This window comes from Miscanthus floridulus, chromosome 12, assembly GCF_019320115.1.
Source record: "Miscanthus floridulus cultivar M001 chromosome 12, ASM1932011v1, whole genome shotgun sequence".
In the NCBI taxonomy this organism is placed as follows: Eukaryota; Viridiplantae; Streptophyta; class Magnoliopsida; order Poales; family Poaceae; genus Miscanthus; species Miscanthus floridulus.
The window spans coordinates 76,315,622-76,334,448 of NC_089591.1; the positions used below are offsets into that span (position 1 = coordinate 76,315,622).

Sequence of the window (18,827 nt, forward strand, 5' to 3'; positions counted from 1 at the left end):
GCGGCGGAGGCGATCAACCCGGTCGTCGAGTCCTGGTAGCCGTTGGGGTAATAGGTGAACCTCCACCTGCTCCCGCCTACGCAGAACGGCTTGGAGTCGATGCCCTGGGGCAAAAAAGTAACAGAAGAAAAAGGAGCGCTGGAATTGGAAGAACTAAAGCAAACAGCATAGAAGTTCAGATAACTATCAGCAAAGGCAATAGCCATTTCCGTTGATGCATGACATGCATCATTACCTCGCTCCAGCCAATTCTTTGGAAGAAAAATGAAGGTCGTTCCAGCCATAACGACAACGCCAGCAGCCTAGCGATACATCAATGACGACATCGATCATGACACGATGGATAATCACGCCAGCCTAGCAGGCGTTCTGCAATCTGCATGCATGTCGACACACTGACGTGGAGTAGTGAGCATTTCTGCCGGTCTTGGCCTCTTGGGCCCATTCCAAGAGTTGGTGACAGGTGAGAACACGCATCAGCTTAGATGGTTTAATTAGCAGAGATGTTAGTACCTTCTGTCATGCTTTGGCAAAAAAAATTCTGAAATTGAGTGGAAATTATTGGAATGATCTCCCGGCCAATAAGCCCAACGGCCTATTGGGCCTTGGTCATGCGTCCTGATCGGGGGCACCCAACCCTACGTGGTTGGTGGGCTCCCGTCGCACTGTGCTATATAAAGTGGTGGGGGCCGGCGGCTCATTGTACAAGGTTCGCCGTGAGCCACTCCGCCCCACCAACAAACCCTAAGTCCGATCTCAACAGGGTGCGCAGCCAGCGACGGGAAGCCGCCACCGTCATCACCGTCGGCCTTACTGCACCACCACTGCATTGCCGGACTTCACCAACTCTTCTCCGACCATCGCTGCCCGTGCGCAGAGCTTCACCGACCGAAAGAGATGGCCGGATCCTCCTCGACAGCGCCCTCCGATGGTCTGTACACTCCCATCCACTCTCCTCTCTCTCTATCACTCTATAGTGCGGTTCATTAGGATTTCTACTTGTTCGTCCCAAATACAAAGAACCACCTGACTAGATGCTACTTTAGGAGATCTTTGGATTTGACAATGGTATCAGACGCCTGTCTAGTTCGTAGATCTAGATCGAGGACAGGAAAAGAAAAGAGAGAAAGTTTGACCGATCCGAATCTGGATCGGGGAAAGAAAAACAAATCGAACCCTAACCCTAGCAGTTCGCCAGCCTAGGGTGTAGATCTAGGGTTTCCGAATCAAAAGCAAAGAAAAACGAATGAAAAGAAAGTGGAGTTCGTATTCGATTCGGATCCAATAGAACCCAACCCTAACCCTAAAGATAGGGAGCCTACCTGGCCTTTCCTCACCGCCGGCGGCATCGCCACCGCGTGGAAAGGAGACCGCGGCGTCGCTCCCGAACGGCGCGCAGGACAGAGCAACGAGCCGCACTGCACCTCGCACGCGCGGTCACGGCAACAGGGCACCACCATGCGGCCCCTCGACGGCGGCGTGCCCAGCCTTGGGCGAGCACGCACGCCGGCGAGAGGGCGCGGGGCGGAGCCCCTCTTCTTCTCCCTCGGCCACCGAGGACGGCTGCTATTGCGGCCGTTTCTCCGAGCGGCGCTGCGCGATGAAAGAGAAGGGGAGGGAGAGAATGAGCTAGGGTTTAGGGAAGTCGCGGCAGGATGGGGGTTTTGATTCCCCGCGGCGCGCGCTCGTCCGTCCGATCTGGATGGACGGCGCTAATCGAGGCGGGGCTGTGCCGGCGACTTAGCTGGGCCTCTTTCCCGGCCCAGGCCCAGGTTACGGCCTGGGCGCGGGGAGAAGCAGCACGCGAGCCAGGCCAAGCACCGCGCTGGGCTACGATGCCAGAGGCCTTCGGGCCGAAATGGCCATGTGCATAGTAAAGTTTTATTCGGTTTCTCTTTTTCCAGAAACTGATTTGATTCATATTCGATGAATTTGAATTGAATTTTGATGATAATTTCTGTACAAAATTTATCCAACGATATTTTTTGTTCAATAAATAGTAAAGTTGCTTCTAGAAAATATTATCATGAGAATTTTATTCAAAGTTTCCGCTGCGTATTTAAAGTTGTTGTTTTCATTATTAAATTCGAACCAACGGAAAAATTTAATTTTGAAAATAGACATGTTATCAAATTATTATAATATTGTTATTATTCTAACCAACGTTGATTAATGGCAACATTATGATGTTATTATGGTTTTTTGTCATACATTATTTCTATTTCTGTCCAACGGTGATGTAGAATTAATGTAAAAGAATAAATTGTATGTTTTAATTTTGATCAATGTTGAAACTAAGGCATGCAATTGTTGTTATTATATTATGTTCTCACTTTAAAGAGAAATTGTGTTTTCAGGAGGATACTCCTTGATGGCTTATATCAAAGATATCCCAACTCTCAAAGGGGATAACTACATTGGATGGAAGAAAAAGATCGACTTGGCCTTTATCTTGGCTGAGGTTGACTGGGTAGTCACCACACCGTGTCCCAAAGAACCTAAGGCACCGGTGAGGGAGACTGATGAGATTGATACTGCATGACAGAACAGAGAGCGGGACTTTGCTCCCATAAAGATGTCTTTTGACCTTGAACATAGAAAATGGGTCACAGCCAATAAGAAATGTTTGGCTGTGATAAAGAATACAATTAAGCCTGCAATAGTGGGCTCAATTCCAGACTGTGACATGGTCATAGAGTATCTAGAAAGAATAAAGAGTCAGTTCACTAGCTCTTCAAAGACATATGCAACCCAGCTGATCAAGCAGTTGGTGACAGAAAGGTACTCTAGTGGCGGCAGTGGCATTAGAGAGCACATACTGAGAATGAGCAATTTGGCATATAAGCTCAAACCAATGGATTTGGCTCTCAAGGATGAGTTTCTTATTCATTTGATTTTTGCTTCTTTGTCAAAAGAATTTGACACTTTTGTTGTTAATTACAACATATAGCCCGAGAAATGGGATTTAGAAAAGCTCATAGCCATGTGTGTGTAGGAGGAGGAAAGAATAAAAGTTTCACAGGGTGGTACTATCAACCTCTTAAGAGATAATAAGAAAAAGAACTATAATAACAGCTCTTCCTCCAAGTCACCTAAAAGGGTCCCATGCAACAGTCTCAGAACAAGCAATTCCCAGTGGATAAAGATCAATGTCTTCATTGTAAGGGCAGGGGACATTACAAGCAAAATTATCCTGATTTCCTAAAGATGATTATGAAAAAGAAAGGTGAGAACATTATTACGTTCGTAAATGAATCCTTGCATGTTAAGTTTTCGAAATCTACTTGGTGGATTGATTCAGGTGCAACCATTCATGTTGCTAATTCTTTATAGGGATTCCGTTCGATGAGAACTTTGCAAAGAAGCGAAAGTTTCATTAAAGTCGCAAATGGAGTACAAGCAGATGTTGAGGCCGTTGGTGATCTTCCGCTAGAGCTTGCTGATGGCTTCATACTTTTTCTTAGAGATGTTCTTTATGTACCTTCTTTGCAAATAAACTTGATTAGTGTTTCAAAGTTGGACCACGATGGTTATGATTGCCATTTTGGAAATGGCAAATGTTAGATATTGTTTAATAATAGATGTATTGGTCTTGCCTTCCGACAAGACGAGCTTTATTTGTTATCACTTTATGAAAATGTGAATTCCGTATGTGATGTGAATGAGAATGTATTCTCATCGAACAATGCAAACAGAAAACGAAAGAGAACTCCTAATGTATCGTCGAAATTATGGCACTGTCGTTTAGGCCATATTTCGAGGGGGAGAATAGAGAAACTAGTTAAGAATGAAATTCTTCCTCCACTGGAGTTCTCTGACTTAGAGCAATGTGTAGAATGTATTAAAGGAAAGTATGTAAAGAAAATTAAAAAGGATGCCAAACGAAGCACAGGAATTTTAGAAATAATTCACACAGACATATGTGGTCCTTTTCCTGTGAAAAATGTGGATGGTTATGATTCATTCATAACATTCACAGACTATTACTCTCGTTTTGGCTATATTTATCCAATTAAAAGAAAGAACAGAAGCGTTGGATAAATTCAAAATATTTAAGGCAGAAGTTGAAAATCAGCATGATTTAAAGATTAAGATAGTCAGGTCTGACCGTGGGGGGAGTACTACGGTCGGCATACCCCATATGGACAAGTTCCTGAACCTTTTGCAAGGTTCTTACAGGAGAATGGTATAGTCGCCCTATATTCAACACCGGGCGAACCTCAGCGGAATGGAGTAGCTGAAAGGCGTAACCGTACCCTGATGGATATAATGCGTAGTATGATTAGTTACTCCACCTTACCATTGAGCCTGTGGATAGAGGCGTTAAAAATCGCCATTCATATTCTCAATAGAGTACCAAGTAAGTCGGTGCCCAAAACACCGTATGAGTTGTGGACAGGAAGAGTTCCCTCACTAAACCACTTACATGTGTGGGAGAGTCCTGCTGAGGCTAACGTATTTAACCCAAACATTGGGAAGTTAGATCCCAAAATAATAAGTTGTCATTTCATTGGCTACCCAGAAAAGTCAAAAGGTTTTTGTTTCTACTGTCCAGATATACATACAAAGTTTGTGGAAACGAGACACGCTGTCTTTCTAGAGGATGAAATGATGAGGGGGGGGGCATGGTAGCTCGAGAAATTGATCTTGAGGAGAAATGGATGTATGTACCCACTCCGATAGTTCAGGAGCCATTTTTCGAGCTACCTGCTGTTGCTACACCTACAACGCAAGATGTTGTGGTGCCAGCACCTGTTGTTATTCCTCCTATGGCAACAACAAATGAGGATGAGGAACCCATGGTTCAGAATCCTACAGAACCTATTGCCACACATGAGGGGGAGCAACAACAGCCTCAAACAGTAAATGTGCCAAATGTGGAGGCCCTTAGAAGGTCTCAAAGAGTTAGAAGATCAGCTATTTCTGATGATTATGAAATTTATAATACTAAAGAGTTTCATATGGAGGGTGATCCCACCTCATATGAAGAAGCCATGAGAAGCGAACACTCATCAAAGTGGTTGAAAGCTATGAAAGATGAAATGGAATCTATGAGTTCAAATGGTGTTTGGGATTTAGAACAAATTCCTAAAGGAGCCAAAACAGTAGGCTGCAAATGAGTCTACAAAACAAAATATGACTCCAGAGAGAATATAGAAAGGTTTAAAGCGCGACTTGTGGCGAAAGGTTTTACACAAAAAGAGGGGATAGATTACAATAAGACATTTTCTCCAGTCTCATGTAAGGATTCTCTCAAAATTATAATGGCATTAGTGGCACATTATGATTTAGAATTACATCAAATGGACGTAAAGACGACATTCCTAAATGGAGATTTAGAGGAAAATGTTTACATGGCACAACTAAAAGGTTTTGTTGTAGAAGGAAAGGAAAGAATGGGTTGCCGCCTAAAGAAATCCATTTATGGATTGAAGCAAGCTTCAAGACAGTGGAACTTGAAGTTTGACAGAACAATAAAGAATTTTAGGTTTAAAGATAATGTTGAGGACAATTGTATTTATGCAAAGTTTAAGAATGGGAGATTTATTTTCCTCGTTCTGTATGTGGATGACATTCTACTTGCTAGTAGTGATGTGAGTCTGCTGCAGAAGACAAAGTTTTTGTCCTCAAAGTTTGGCATGAAAGACCTTGGTGAAGTATCATATGTTTTGGGCATAGAAATTCACCGAGATAGAAGAAAGGGGTATTAGGACTGTTACAAAAGGCATACATAAAAAAAGTATTAAAGAAATTTAGTATGCACAAATATAGTCCATCGCCTGCTCCTATAGTCAAGGGTGACAGATATGAGGATTTTCAATGCCCCAGGAACCAGTACGAGCTCGATCAAATGAAAGTGGTTCCATATGCTTCAGCTGTCGGAAGCTTACAGTATGCTCAAGTATGTACGCGTCCTGACTTAGCTTTTGTTACCAGGTTGCTTGGCAGATTTTAGAGTAATCCAGGAATGGAACACTGGAAATTGGTAAAGAAAATCTTACGATATTTGCAAGGTACGAAAGGCCTCATGTTGACGTATAGAAGATCAGAATCTCTCCAATTGGTGGGGTACTCGGATTTTAATTATGCGGGAGATGATAGAAAATCCACGTCAGGATATGTATTCACTCTCGCAGGAGGAGCTATTTTATGGAAATGCTCAAAACAAACTGTCACTATATCGTCCACAATGTATGCTGAGTTTGTAACGTGTTATGAGGCAACAGGGCAGGTGAACTGGCTGAAGAAGTTCATACCCGGTTTGAAAGTGGTTGACGACATCCATAGACCACTGAAGTTATACTGCGATAATAATCCAGCAGTACAGTATGCTCACAACAATATATCAAGTGGTGCTGCCAAACACATTGACATAAAGTATTATGTTGTGAAGGGTAGAGTCCGGGATCAAATGATAAGTCTTAGCATATAAGTACCGAAAAGATGCTCGCGGATCCGCTTACAAAAGGCTTACCACCCAACGTGTTTAGAGAACATGTAGCTGGCATGGGTTTAAGAGAAAGCCTATGATACCTGGACTATAAAGGGCCCAAAAGTTAAAGAATCTATTTTAGATCAGAGACATGCATTGTAGCTGTTAAATCTATCGGCGGTTGACCGTGACGATGAAACATGCTCTATGCATCATCTGTGAAGAAATGAGTAAGGAGAAAAGGATTGAAGTTTAAAGTTTAAAGATAAAAGTAATAGTGTGAGATCAAGGAGGAGAATGTTGGAATGATCTCCCAGCCAATAAGCCCAATGGCCTATTGGGCCTTGGACACGTGCCCTGATCGGGGACGCCCAACCCTACCTGGTTGGTGGGCCCCTATCGCACTGCGCTATATAAAGTGGTGGGGGCCGACGGCTCATTGTACGAGGTTCGCCGTGAGCCACTCTGCCCCACTAACAAACCCTAAGTCCGATCTCAACAGGGTGCGCAGCCAGCGACGGGAAGCCGCACCGTCATCACCGTCGGCCTTACTGCACCGCCACTGCATCGCCGGACTTCACCAACTCTTCTCCGACCATCGCTGCCCGTGCGCAGAGCTTCACCGACCGAAAGAGATGGCCGGATCCTCCTCGACAGCGCCCTCCGATGGTCTGTACACTCCCATCCACTCTTCTCTCTCTATCACTCTATAGTGCGGTTCATTAGGATTTCTACTTGTTCGTCCCAAATACAGAGAACCACCCGACTAGATGCTACTCTAGGAGATCTTTGGATTTAACAGAAATTTCAGACTCCTAGCAAAGTGCAATCCTAGTAAAGGAAACTCTGTCATGCTTTGGCAAGATAATTGGGCAGTTGTACCTCTCCAGTTTAAATACCCACAAGTTTTTTCCTTCACAAGAAAACCCAAATTAATGCTCCATCAGATCCTTCTTAATTATACAGAGATTACAGCAGTATCTTCTTCCTCCCTCTCTCCACTCAGGCCTCAGGTCAACTTGCTGAACTTCAAACTTTGATCCAAGAGTGACAATGGGAGATGGAAGCTAAAGATGAATGGACTTAAATCTGGGGCTCAAATTCCTATAACACATGGAAAGCTTACTCACAGCTTCAGGGATCCTTGCAAGCCTCACCCCTGTTTAGTTGACTATGGTCTTAAAGAAACCTTGGCAAGCACAAATTCTTTTTCTGGCAAGCAATAGTGGAGTTGAAGAAACCTGCTTTCATCTTTTTTTTTTCAAATGCCCCTTCAGCACTGACTATTGGCAATCTCTCTCGGTTCACTGGAACCTCAACCTCCAACCGCTAGACATGAAGACAGATGCTAGAACACCCTTTGGTATCAGCATTTTCAGACAAATAATGATCGTCACTGCCTGTTGGATAATTTGGACTGTCAAGAACGAAGTCGTCTTCGACAACAAAAAGTGCAAATTTACAGACTTGGAAGGAAGCATTTAAAGAAGAACTTGGCCTGGTTTGCATCAAGGCCAAACAGAAGATTAGTAGAGAATTAAGTTTGTGGAGAGACAATCTTTCATAACTTCTGTTTCTTCCTTTTTCTTTGGCTCTTGGAGCCTTGTAACATCTCTGTACAAATATTCTTTCATATATATACAAAATAAATAAAAATTCTCCATAGACTAACCGCAGTGGTGTGTATCAACGCCCAAAACAGATCCCTCCACCCTGGAATCCTGCAATGTCTAAGCATCGACGTGGGATCTACTAGAAACAAACAACCAGGGACGTAGCCAGCGGTGGGGCTAGGGGGGCTTCAGCCCCCCCTACCCATCCTGAGCACGTGGAGTTTTTCTAAGTCCTGTCTTAAAATTTTATGCATACATGTATTGGGTAGGAGGGGCTAAGGTTAAGAGAAGATAAAAAAACCTCTATTCTTTTGTTCAGCCCCTCTTAAATTTTTTTCTGGCTTCGTCACTGCAAACAACGACACATGTATTTATTTTCATTCTCCCTCTCTCTTCTGCGTGCACTCTAAGCACCGAGGAGTGAATAGAATCATTCACACCAGCATATTTTCTTCAGGCATCCCTAGCTGCAATGTACAAATCAATGCTCAGAGCTTCTCTAGCTTTCCGGTTCCAAGCATCGCACGTTGTGGCTAGTATAATTGAACATGTATGTGCTAGTAGTTCTTCTACCCTCTGCTTCCACAACCCAACATGATAACGACCATAACGACAACATATACACCAGCACTCCAGCAGGCGAGAACCATGCATTATGATGAATCACGCTGGCCCAGTAGGCACGCTGCCTGCATGCATACCACATTCATAGATGTAGAAATAGAATAACGAGCATTCCTGCCTGTTTCCACCGCGGAGGGTCGATTGAAGACAGGCAGAGGGACAAATCACGCGATTTCTCATGTGACCAGAGATCAGCTGTAAGAAAAAAGTGAAAAACAACCTGATCACGCGTATCGTATTTGAGAAATATAGTAGTGCAAGTTGCTGATTAGATGGGTCTCTGTTACCCAAGTATTTGCCGCATAAAGTAATGCCATTTGCATAGGTCCATCGTTGTTAGTTCACCCTTTGTGAATTGTGATCACAATATACTTTATTTGCTCTTCCAGCCATCGCACGCATTATGTCAGAAAGCAAGTAGGAGTATGGACTACAGTACTATGCAGCCGTTGATGTGGCCAAACATGCAAAAACAAAATCGCAAGAATTTAGAATTAGAGAACGTGATCGAGCTGCATGCTCCCCAGTCCCCACTCGCTGTCGCTAGTAATAATATCCTCGCGCGCGTGGGAATGCATGCGTTAGCGTCCGGTCCGGCAAAGCTGACGCGTTCGGTGACCCGGCCGTCTATAAATTGGGCGCCCGTTGATAGCGAGAGAACTCACCAGTGACAACTCGCAGCTCAAAAACAAAACCAGCAACAGCAAAGCAGTTGAGAGCTCAGCAGAGAGCGATAGCTAGTAGTAGAAGCAGCGGCTCTACTGTGTTGAGTGTTGCACAGATCCTCGGGCACCAGTGTTTAGCCATCAGCTCCGATCCCTCCCATGGCCAGTTTCGCAGCTCAGTTCATGGACATGTTCTTCGTGCTCATCCAGCGCGTCACCGGCTACGGCGGCCGTGCTGAAGGCAAGAAGGACGCTTCAGGTAAACAACCAAATATACCACTCTGAAAAGTGAGAAAGGCCAGTTGATATTAATAATACAGTTAAGTATTTTTGCGGTGGTGTAAACAAAGGAAGTAAGCGGTTAATTAGTTTCTTCCCTCTTTTAATAACAATGTATAGGTGCACAAGAGCCCACCAAGTTGACGTCTGATGTTTCTGAAAACGAAGAAGAAGAGGTAGTTGCGGTACAGAACATTCAGATAAGAGCAAGAGGGGGCGCACCCTTTGTGCCAGATGGCTCAATGCCTCAGGTTAATTAACACTGCGGGCTTGTAGACATTAATATTAGTTGCAGCCTCAGGTGATGATCTTCAGATGATGATGTGTCTGCCAGCGTTTCCAGCTTTTCATGCAACCTGCAAGGATGTGTGCCTCTATCCTATTTCGTCGTTCCTTCTGATCAAATTAAGAGTGTGTCGAGTTCTATTTTAAGTTGGATGTAATGCCAGTATCCTATATACATGCATGCACGTGTGAGCTTGCTGTCAAGTTGTGTCGTCGTCGGCTCATGATTGACCTTGGTAAATCGTTTGTGTCATGTCGTTCGTCGATCTATCAGAATTGTAGTGTCCGTTAAAGTGGTAATCTGATCGGTCCACTCTTCAGCTTTAACTTTCAAGCACTGTATTTTTTCTCGGACCTTATGTCTTGTGTGCGTATTCTAAATTTAACTAAGATAGTGTTTGGACCCATATGGATTTTCAAATTCTGGATAGAAAAAATCTCAAAAATCTTATATTCCAATCCAAACACCCTAGGATTCTAGAGGATTTCTAACATATAGGCCACGTTCGCTAGTCTGAAACTTAGCTGAAATTGGCTAAAAACACTGTTCTAGCTGAAATGTTGTGAGAGAAAAGCACTGTTCCAACTGAAAAAAGAAGTCGAATAAGCCAAGTTTCAGACCAGCCGAACGGCCCCATAGACACAAAATCCAAGAAACATAAGAGATTATTTTTATCCAGTAGAATCCCATCCAGACATGCCTTAAGTTTACTGTAGAAACAATATCAACATTTATAACTTCAAACAAATATACTATTAAAATATATTCCATACCATATATAATAATACTTATATGACCCAAACAACCACAATTTCTTGTTTCCAACAAAATATTTTGACAACACTAAGGGTACGTTTGGTAAGGATTCAGATTCTCGTGCAAATATTTAATTTCACATTCAGATTCTCAAGAAATGTTTCTAATGATGAATTTTCGGTGGCTAGGACTCCCTCCATTCTAAATTATAAGTTATTCCAACTTTCTTGAACATCTCAAGTTTGGCCAAATTATTCAGATTTTGTCAAGAAATGATTCAGATGATAATTTGGGATAAAGGGAGTAGTAATAGTAATTACACATCATGATTCATGAATGCAAGACGCCGCCACATCAGACATTCCAACGGCATCGATCTTGAATCATGCATGCACCATGCTCGCCCAGTGGTATGGTACAGCCATAAGGGCATGCCTGTCTCCCATGCACTTGTGCCTGTCTCGGGGCCATCTCACCGGGATTGGGCCAAGACGATAAGTACGATGGCAAATAAGACATTTCTCTTTGTGCGTGACGCTAGAGATTCGGGACAGGAAAACGACATGATCAGGCTTCAGGCCATATGTACTTAATAAACTTAATGCAATTTGCTTGTTCACTGCTGATTTGTGGCTGCCATTGCATGGTAAACGGAACAGATGGATATAGGCATCGTTTGACACAACTCTCTTTGAGCCTCATCTCATATTTAAGCTATCAAGGATCATGAAGCTCGATCTTTTCTAATACAAACGCTAGAACACAACCCCTGTCTTGCATCGGATGTCTAGCAAGATGCGTGAGAGGCCAATTCCCACCTCCCCACTTCCTACGCGAGAAGTGACCATAACCGCGTTCCAGACGCCTCGTCTCCCCACCTCCGTAACCCTTTCCTTTCCAAGCCTAACCCATCTCTGATCTCTCCCACTCCTAGGTCGAACCTCCATCATGCACGCAGGGAGGAATCCATAAGCATAGCGACCATCTTGATTGTGCAGGTGGCGGCGTTGAGCATACAAGGTGCAGCAGGTGCGTGGTCAAGTTTGCCACTATAACGCTCTAGCCTGGGAAATCGGCTAAAATTCACTCTACACGTTGAATGGATCATGCCTGCTAATTAACTCTCTTGTGTTTTCGTCCTCGCTTCATGTAAAAAGTTCGAACCAGAGTTTTTAGCTTCCCAAGACTGAGACCTTTAAGGTGGTTTGGTTGCCTCCCTGGTTCCGGTGTGGGACTAAATTTCCTGAGCTACAGTGATCCACGATGCTACAGTAGCTTGCACCGCCTTAGCACTACAGTATCAGCCATTCGGCCCAGCCAGACAAATGTTTAGGATCGACTCTCCTGGTCTACGTACATATTCTCAGCTCCCCGGCCCAAGTGCCATGCGCAACCTATCCGAGCTCGATCCACCCTACACGTTGAATGGACCATGCCTGCTAATTAACTCTCTTACGTTTTCGTCCTCGCTTCGAGCAAAAGTTCGAACCAGAGTTTTTAGCTTTCCAAGACAGACCTTTAAGCTAGTTCGGTTGCCTTTCCTGAGCTACAGTGATCCACGATGCTACACTGACTCAGTGCAGTATCGGCCGAGCCCATTCGTGAGGTCTCACATACACCATCGAGCCCATTCGTGAGGTCTCACATACACCATCGGCTTGTTCAGGAGGGCGTAAACGATCGTGGATTATTTACTGTTGGCTGGTTTGGTGTGAGAGAAAAACACTGTTCCCGGCTGAAAATTTACGATCGTTTACGAGCAAGTGAACAGGCTGCATATCCGTGAAACGGCAAAACTGTCTGGACCCACATCTGTTATGCTCTTATAAAGCCATGCAACCTCTCGAGCCGTCCACGCTTCGCACAAAAGATTCAAACGAGAATTTTAATTTTCCAAGACTGAGACCTTTAAGCTGGTTCGGTTGCCTCCCTGGTGACGGTGTGGGACTAAATTTCCCGAGCTACAGTGATCCGCGATGCTACAGTGACTCGCGCCCCCCTTATCACTACAGTATCGCCCATTCGGCCCAGCCCACGACCGGCCCATTCGTGGGGTCTCACAGCCGCCCTCGCCGAGGGTCGTCTCGGCGGCGAGCGCAGATGAGCACTGATGCGGAGTTGACACAAATCAGATATGACGGTCCAGGCGGCAAGTGATGCGGCGGCGACGAGTGCTGGCCAACATTAGGGCTTGAACAATCCGTGTCCACCATCTCTTCGATCTGATGTCCAGGTTCCAATCATCTCTGGCCTTTGCGTCCTGCACTTGATCTATCCTGTTGCATCGTTTCGATTGGATCTAGTCAGTATTGCTCCACTTCCTCTGGTGAAATTCCCATTAAACTCTTTCTAACCCTAGATCTCTGTTTCAATCCTAAGTGATTAATCCGTTCACAAAAAGGCTCTGCAGTTGTGGTAACTGTCAGGCATCTTGCAGGGGAGGTCACGATGGAGTAGCTGATTAGAAGCACCACTAACTGTACATGGAGAGATCAGGACGAACATTTTGGTAAGTCACACCTCTCTATACATCCCAGATCAAAACAGGCTGACCAAATCTCCAATTTATTTTTATTCAATAATTTGCCTTCTCCTAAAATCTATTTTTCTCCAGATTGTTTTTTTTTTCATGAATTGCGTTATTTCTGTGTGATTATTTTTAGTGCCTTGATATGTAACTATCTTCATTTCTTTGAATTTGTGCAGACAAAGGCATATCTTCTAAACCGGCGTGCTTTATATGGACGTACAAGGTAATTGAACAATTAAGGTTTAAGAAAATAATGTCTTGCAAGATTAGCCTCCCTTTTCCCTGTTTATACACTTGCCTGCATTTGTGCATTGTAATTGGATCTATACGAATATATACTGCAGACCAGTGCCTAATTTAATTTGGCTTCTAGATACTGCATTATTTAATCCGCAAGAACAACTATTTAAGTTATCATGCATCATAGTATATGAAACTAACACTGTCAATCTTGCAGATCAACAGTCGTAATCATGGGTATTTCGAATAGTGTGTTGTTTTAAACATAATTTTTTTGGTTGAAACTATGCAAGATTCTGTTCCGTTTGGTAGCACACTAGCTTCCTCAATATATGTTGAATAAAATACTAGGGACTAAATTTAGTCTTCAGTAATCTTTGAAGTGTAATGGGCTTCTGCTCTAAACATGTTTGCAAATTGCAGTATAACTCAAATATGCTAAGTTTGAGGTATAATCCGAATCTGCAAGTCAAAGCATAGTATCTTTGTGCATTGGATTGGTGATGGAGGCTAGCATTTGCTAGAGCAGGACGTTGCCCTGGTAGTGCTTTCAACCATAACTATCCATCCCCCTACTTTAGATCAGGTTAAATTGTGAATGTCCCACCTGTGTGGGATTTTGTTTATTTTTTTCACCTACTAGTGAAGTTCTTGATCAGTAATATTTTAGTTTCTTCTGTTCAGTTGGATCAACAAATGCGATCATGCATATCCAAGATCTGTAAAGCTACGTTAACACAGGTAGTAACTGTTTATTATCTCACATGAATTAATTTTCTATGGGCTAACCATTCCTGTGGTCTGGGAAAAAAATTATGGATGGTTTCTTTCTTGATCAAATTGCATCTTATCAGTTACCTGGCCCCTAGACAATTAGTATTGTTGCAGATTGTCTAGTCACACTTTGGACTAATATGGCGAGATGACATGCCAATTCAATAAGGTAGCACCTATTTGAATTTTTCCACGGGCAATTTGATTTTATATATGATATCCTTTTTTTTTTTTTTGCTTTGATACTATGCAAAGCTTTAGCTGGTAAAAGTATTTCACAATAGATTGTATCATGTTAACCATATATGATTTGCTCTATCAGTGAAATTAATTGAGACTTTTGGATTGACTATCTGTTATTTATAGCCTAATATTGCTAAAGAATTGTGTAGCAGACTTACTGGTCCTTCACATCCACAGTTTGTCAACAAGGATGTGAACTATCAACTGTTTACTAGATTTAAGGTATGATTTCTTTCACTAATCTCATACTTATACTTGAGCTGATCCACTAGAATTATGTTTAATTCAGTGTTTTTTTTTGTCGAACCTACCAAATGTCTGGAATCGACAAAACCATCTAAAACCATGGCATTCTTAGTTTAGGTGGTATGAGAACTCACAGACATGGGTATGGTCACCTTAATAACACTGAATGAAATTGTACTGCACATACTCAATATGTCCAGGGTTTTACTTTTACTCGTTTGACATTTGAGATATTTAAATAACATAGAGTTTCAGTTTCTTATTTTGGGCAGAAGTTTGCATGTACAGTGTACTCAATTTTTTCGTGTTGTTGCAGTCACTGGATTTCAGCTCCTATACTTTTTACTACTTAAATTTTGGTGATCAAGCAGTACTTTTCTAGAACTGTTATAATACTGTGTGGGCTTTAATGATTGATATTTGTGAAAGATATAATGTACATCTGCTCATCATATGATGCTAGTCTATAAGACACGTCTGTTAAACCTTCATATTATACTAATATCCTTAATTGCTCTTCCAGCTATAGACTAATATTCCGCCTATATACTTTTGTAGAAACATTCAATGTGGCACAATAAATGGATGATCACATCAATGGAATGCTGACTAAACCGGAGGAAGGAGAAAGGAGGGTTGTTGGCATTCTAAGAGGGATCCCTTTATGTTTTATATTTTACTCCCATATGAACTTGTACTCTAAACAAAAAAATTGTATCATAAATTATGCGGATGGTACTCGTTGTAAATTGTAATGCAGCAAATTCTTTATACTATATGGCTGTGTATGCTTATTTTCTACGTGTTGGATGGTCTTGAATTTCACATTATTAATTGTACATGCATTGTCTCTATTTGTATCAAAAAAATAATTATGATATTAAAGATCGAATAGTTTATTCCTTGCAACACATATAAGTGTTGCAACAGACAAAATCTACATGTTGCTACAAGCCATAGAACTCGTTTGCTCATGGTTTGTACAAGCACATATAAGCGTTGGTATAACCCATCATTATGTGTTGCAACTTACAACGGTTATTACTATGTGTTACCAACACATAAATAAGTGTTGCAATAGATCCTTGCAACGTCACTTTAAGCAACGCATATTAGATGCATTGGTATAGATCCTACCAACGTATATATAAAGATGGCAATGGGTACCTGAAACCCGAGTACCCGACGGGTTTTACTCAGCAAAGATGAGGGTATGAATAACTTTTTTCTACCCACGGATATGTTACTGGACGAAATCATCTACCCTTCAGGTAAGCGGGTGCGGGTATGGGTTCATACTACCCACACCCGCCTACCCGTGAGTAATAAATACCCACATATACAACCAGCTATTCTACTCAATTTGGCCCATGTAAACCAAATATTAGGCTCAAGCCTAGATGAAACCTACTAATATATATATTGACAACCCAATTCTTTAACCCTAGCTCTATTTCATTCTCCCCCTCAGCCCTAACCTCCCAACCGCACATCACCAGTGCTAGGCGCATCGCACGCGACACCGATCGCCGCTTTTCTCCCAGTCCCGCACTCAACACCTGCCGCCGCCCACGGCCCATCGTCACCACCAGGCATCCAGGCGCTCGCTTCTTCTCCCCTTGGCCCTTGGTGGCAGCAAACTCCGACGCGACTCCCACTCCTCTCCAACAATCCAACGGCGAGCAAGAGGCCCCAACCGTGATTGCTGACCCTCATCCTCTTTCCTCTCCTCGCCATTCATGGATCCATGGTGACAAGGGAGAGCAGAGCAGAATTGATTTGTGTCAGATCCGTTCTCTGACTATGTTGTTTTGTGCTAGATCCATGTTTGACGGGTCTCTTGTGTTGATCGGTGTCAGATTATTTGCTTTTGAGCACATGTACCGAACTACTAGTTACTGAATGTCTCGTTTCAAAGAAAAAAGTTACTGAATGTCTCAACGGCTGAATGATGATATCATATGTCATGCTCAGGTTTGCTCGCGGGTACGGGTTACCCGTCGGATAGCATTACTCGCGCAGGTGCGGGTATGGGTGAATTGTCCTACGCGTGTGCAGATACAGGTAACCTGGCGGGGAAAATCTCACCAGGCGGGTACGGGTATGGGTTGGTGGTACCCATCGGGTATATACCCGTTGCCATCTTGATGTATATATGGACTTTTAGCAACGCATATTTGCGCTGTAAAAGGAGGTGCCATTTTGTAGTGAAAACTCATTCGTAGAGACTGATGGACGCACCGTCTCAACAGGCCTGTGTAAATTAATATCTACAAAGCCGGGACAACTTCCCACCTGTAAAGACTAATTAAAGAAAATCAGGAACGCCTCGCTGTCTAGCGGCCCTCTTCTTTCACTCCGAGTCCCGAGGCAACAAGGAGAGGAGACCATCTTTCATTTACAACAGTTCTTTATATCTAATTCTCTTAGGTTTAGTCCAAATTAATAAACCTGTGAAAGCAGATGATTTTTTGTCAGGATTTTTTATCTGCGATAATTTCGGTGATTGCCATGATGTAGTCATTCATTGTAAGGGGAGAGGGTGCTCCGGAGCACTCTCAACGAAGACAGATTCCTTGGGTCATCGATTTTATCGTCGATGGTCGTGGAGAGGAAGAATTAAAGGTAATAAATCTGTAATCTATGTTGTATCTAACGATACACAGCCTGTTCGGCTAGGGCTGAAATGATCGTATACGATCGTAGATTATTACTGCTGGTTGGTTTAGTGTGAGAGAAAAATACTGTTCTGGCTAAAAATTTACGATCGTTTACGACCAAACGAACAAGCTGACAACTGTTAATGTTCTTTCATCGATTCAGACGTATTTTAGACTAGTTCAAGAAACATTGAATCCATCACATTTATTGTACTTTTGTGCTATGTTTTTCTTTTCACGATAGGTAAATTGTGCAGAAGGCTGCAAAAAACTTGCAAACGTGAAGAGCTAGCAAGGCCAGGCAACTTGGGACACCTTTATAACCAGTTGATAAATGGTAGTTTCTGGAGAAGAACTACTCACTCCATTTCGTAAGCCATTCCAACTATTTTGAATAGTTAAAATGACTTATAATTTGGAACGGAGTAATTGATAAAGCAACTTGCTGTAGTAATTTGAACATAGGCTTATAGCTATGAATAATTTTTGTTTCAAAAAAACACGTATTCCGATTCAAATTTTTGCATATGATAATCACAATGGTAGTGCTAGTGCCCGGACGTTCGGATGAACGCTCGTGCTGCACTCCGTTTCCCGCACACGTCTGCACTCCACGCCCTCGCTCGCGCCAGCACGCCCCTGCCCACGCCTGCGTTTCGTATGCCCACGTCGGGCCTGCGCCACCCGCGGCGCCAGACCGCACGTGGGGACCGCTCATGCCCCCTCCGCTTCTCACACACAGCAACATGTACGACACCTGATCTACTTTCGAAACATCCAGATGTAACACTTGCAACATACGTCTGAATACAGATGAAACACTAGAAACATGCGTACGAAACACTTGCAAAAACACATGAAAATCACTTGAAACAATTGCAAACATACGCAACATCCAGATAAAATACTTGCAACATATATGTGAAGCATATGCAACATCCAGATAAACACACTTGCAACATGCGCATGAAAAAACAGATAAAACATTGGGAGCAGAAACTTGCAACATATGTGTACAACCATCCGATCTAACTTTTGCAATATCTATATGAAACACTTGCAACATACCTCGAAACATCGAAAACACTTGAAACATACGTTTACAACATGTGTTTATCACCCTTCTTCTTTTGAACGACGTGGAGCAGAGTGCACTACTACAGTAAATTTAACCGAGGCAGACGTTTTGGATTAACTGAGACGGGCAACACAAACGTCTCCGCGAAAGGTCACGGTTAATTGGACCTTAACCGAGGCGATTGTTTTGCCTGCCTCGGTTAACAAATTAATGGAGGTGGGCGACCTTAGAACGCCCGCCTCGGTTAATCGATTAAAAAACAAAAAAAAATCCGTGAGCCCGACGGTGAACCCATTCCCAAGCCCACCGACGAGCCCGTTCCCATCCCACGAGCCGGATCTGCCACCGCGTTGCTCACCCTGGAACCTGCTGCCACCGCCTTGCTCGTCGTGGAGCCCAC

General features: G+C 43.1%; 1 protein-coding gene and 1 long non-coding RNA gene across 8 annotated transcripts; both read left to right on the forward strand.

Annotated features, from left to right (window-relative positions):
- The first annotated feature begins 9,359 nt into the window (after positions 1 to 9,359).
- LOC136495434 (uncharacterized) lies at positions 9,360 to 10,179 on the forward strand. The gene is made up of 2 exons (XM_066491374.1): positions 9,360 to 9,594; positions 9,735 to 10,179. The coding sequence occupies exons 1-2, from the start codon at positions 9,495 to 9,497 to the stop codon at positions 9,872 to 9,874; spliced, it is 240 nt and encodes a 79-aa protein (XP_066347471.1). The 5' UTR covers positions 9,360 to 9,494; the 3' UTR covers positions 9,875 to 10,179.
- Positions 10,180 to 12,718: 2,539 nt separating this feature from the next.
- On the forward strand, positions 12,719 to 15,490 carry LOC136497186 (uncharacterized). 7 transcript variants are annotated; one of them, XR_010769235.1, is made up of 6 exons: positions 12,719 to 12,889; positions 13,094 to 13,165; positions 13,363 to 13,409; positions 13,850 to 13,967; positions 14,111 to 14,665; positions 15,248 to 15,490. It is a non-coding gene; the product is annotated as an uncharacterized lncRNA (long non-coding RNA). The 7 variants fall into 7 exon arrangements; XR_010769238.1 differs by having other exon boundaries at positions 13,363 to 14,369; positions 14,567 to 14,665; XR_010769239.1 differs by having other exon boundaries at positions 13,363 to 14,369; positions 14,583 to 14,665.
- Positions 15,491 to 18,827: the final 3,337 nt, after the last annotated feature.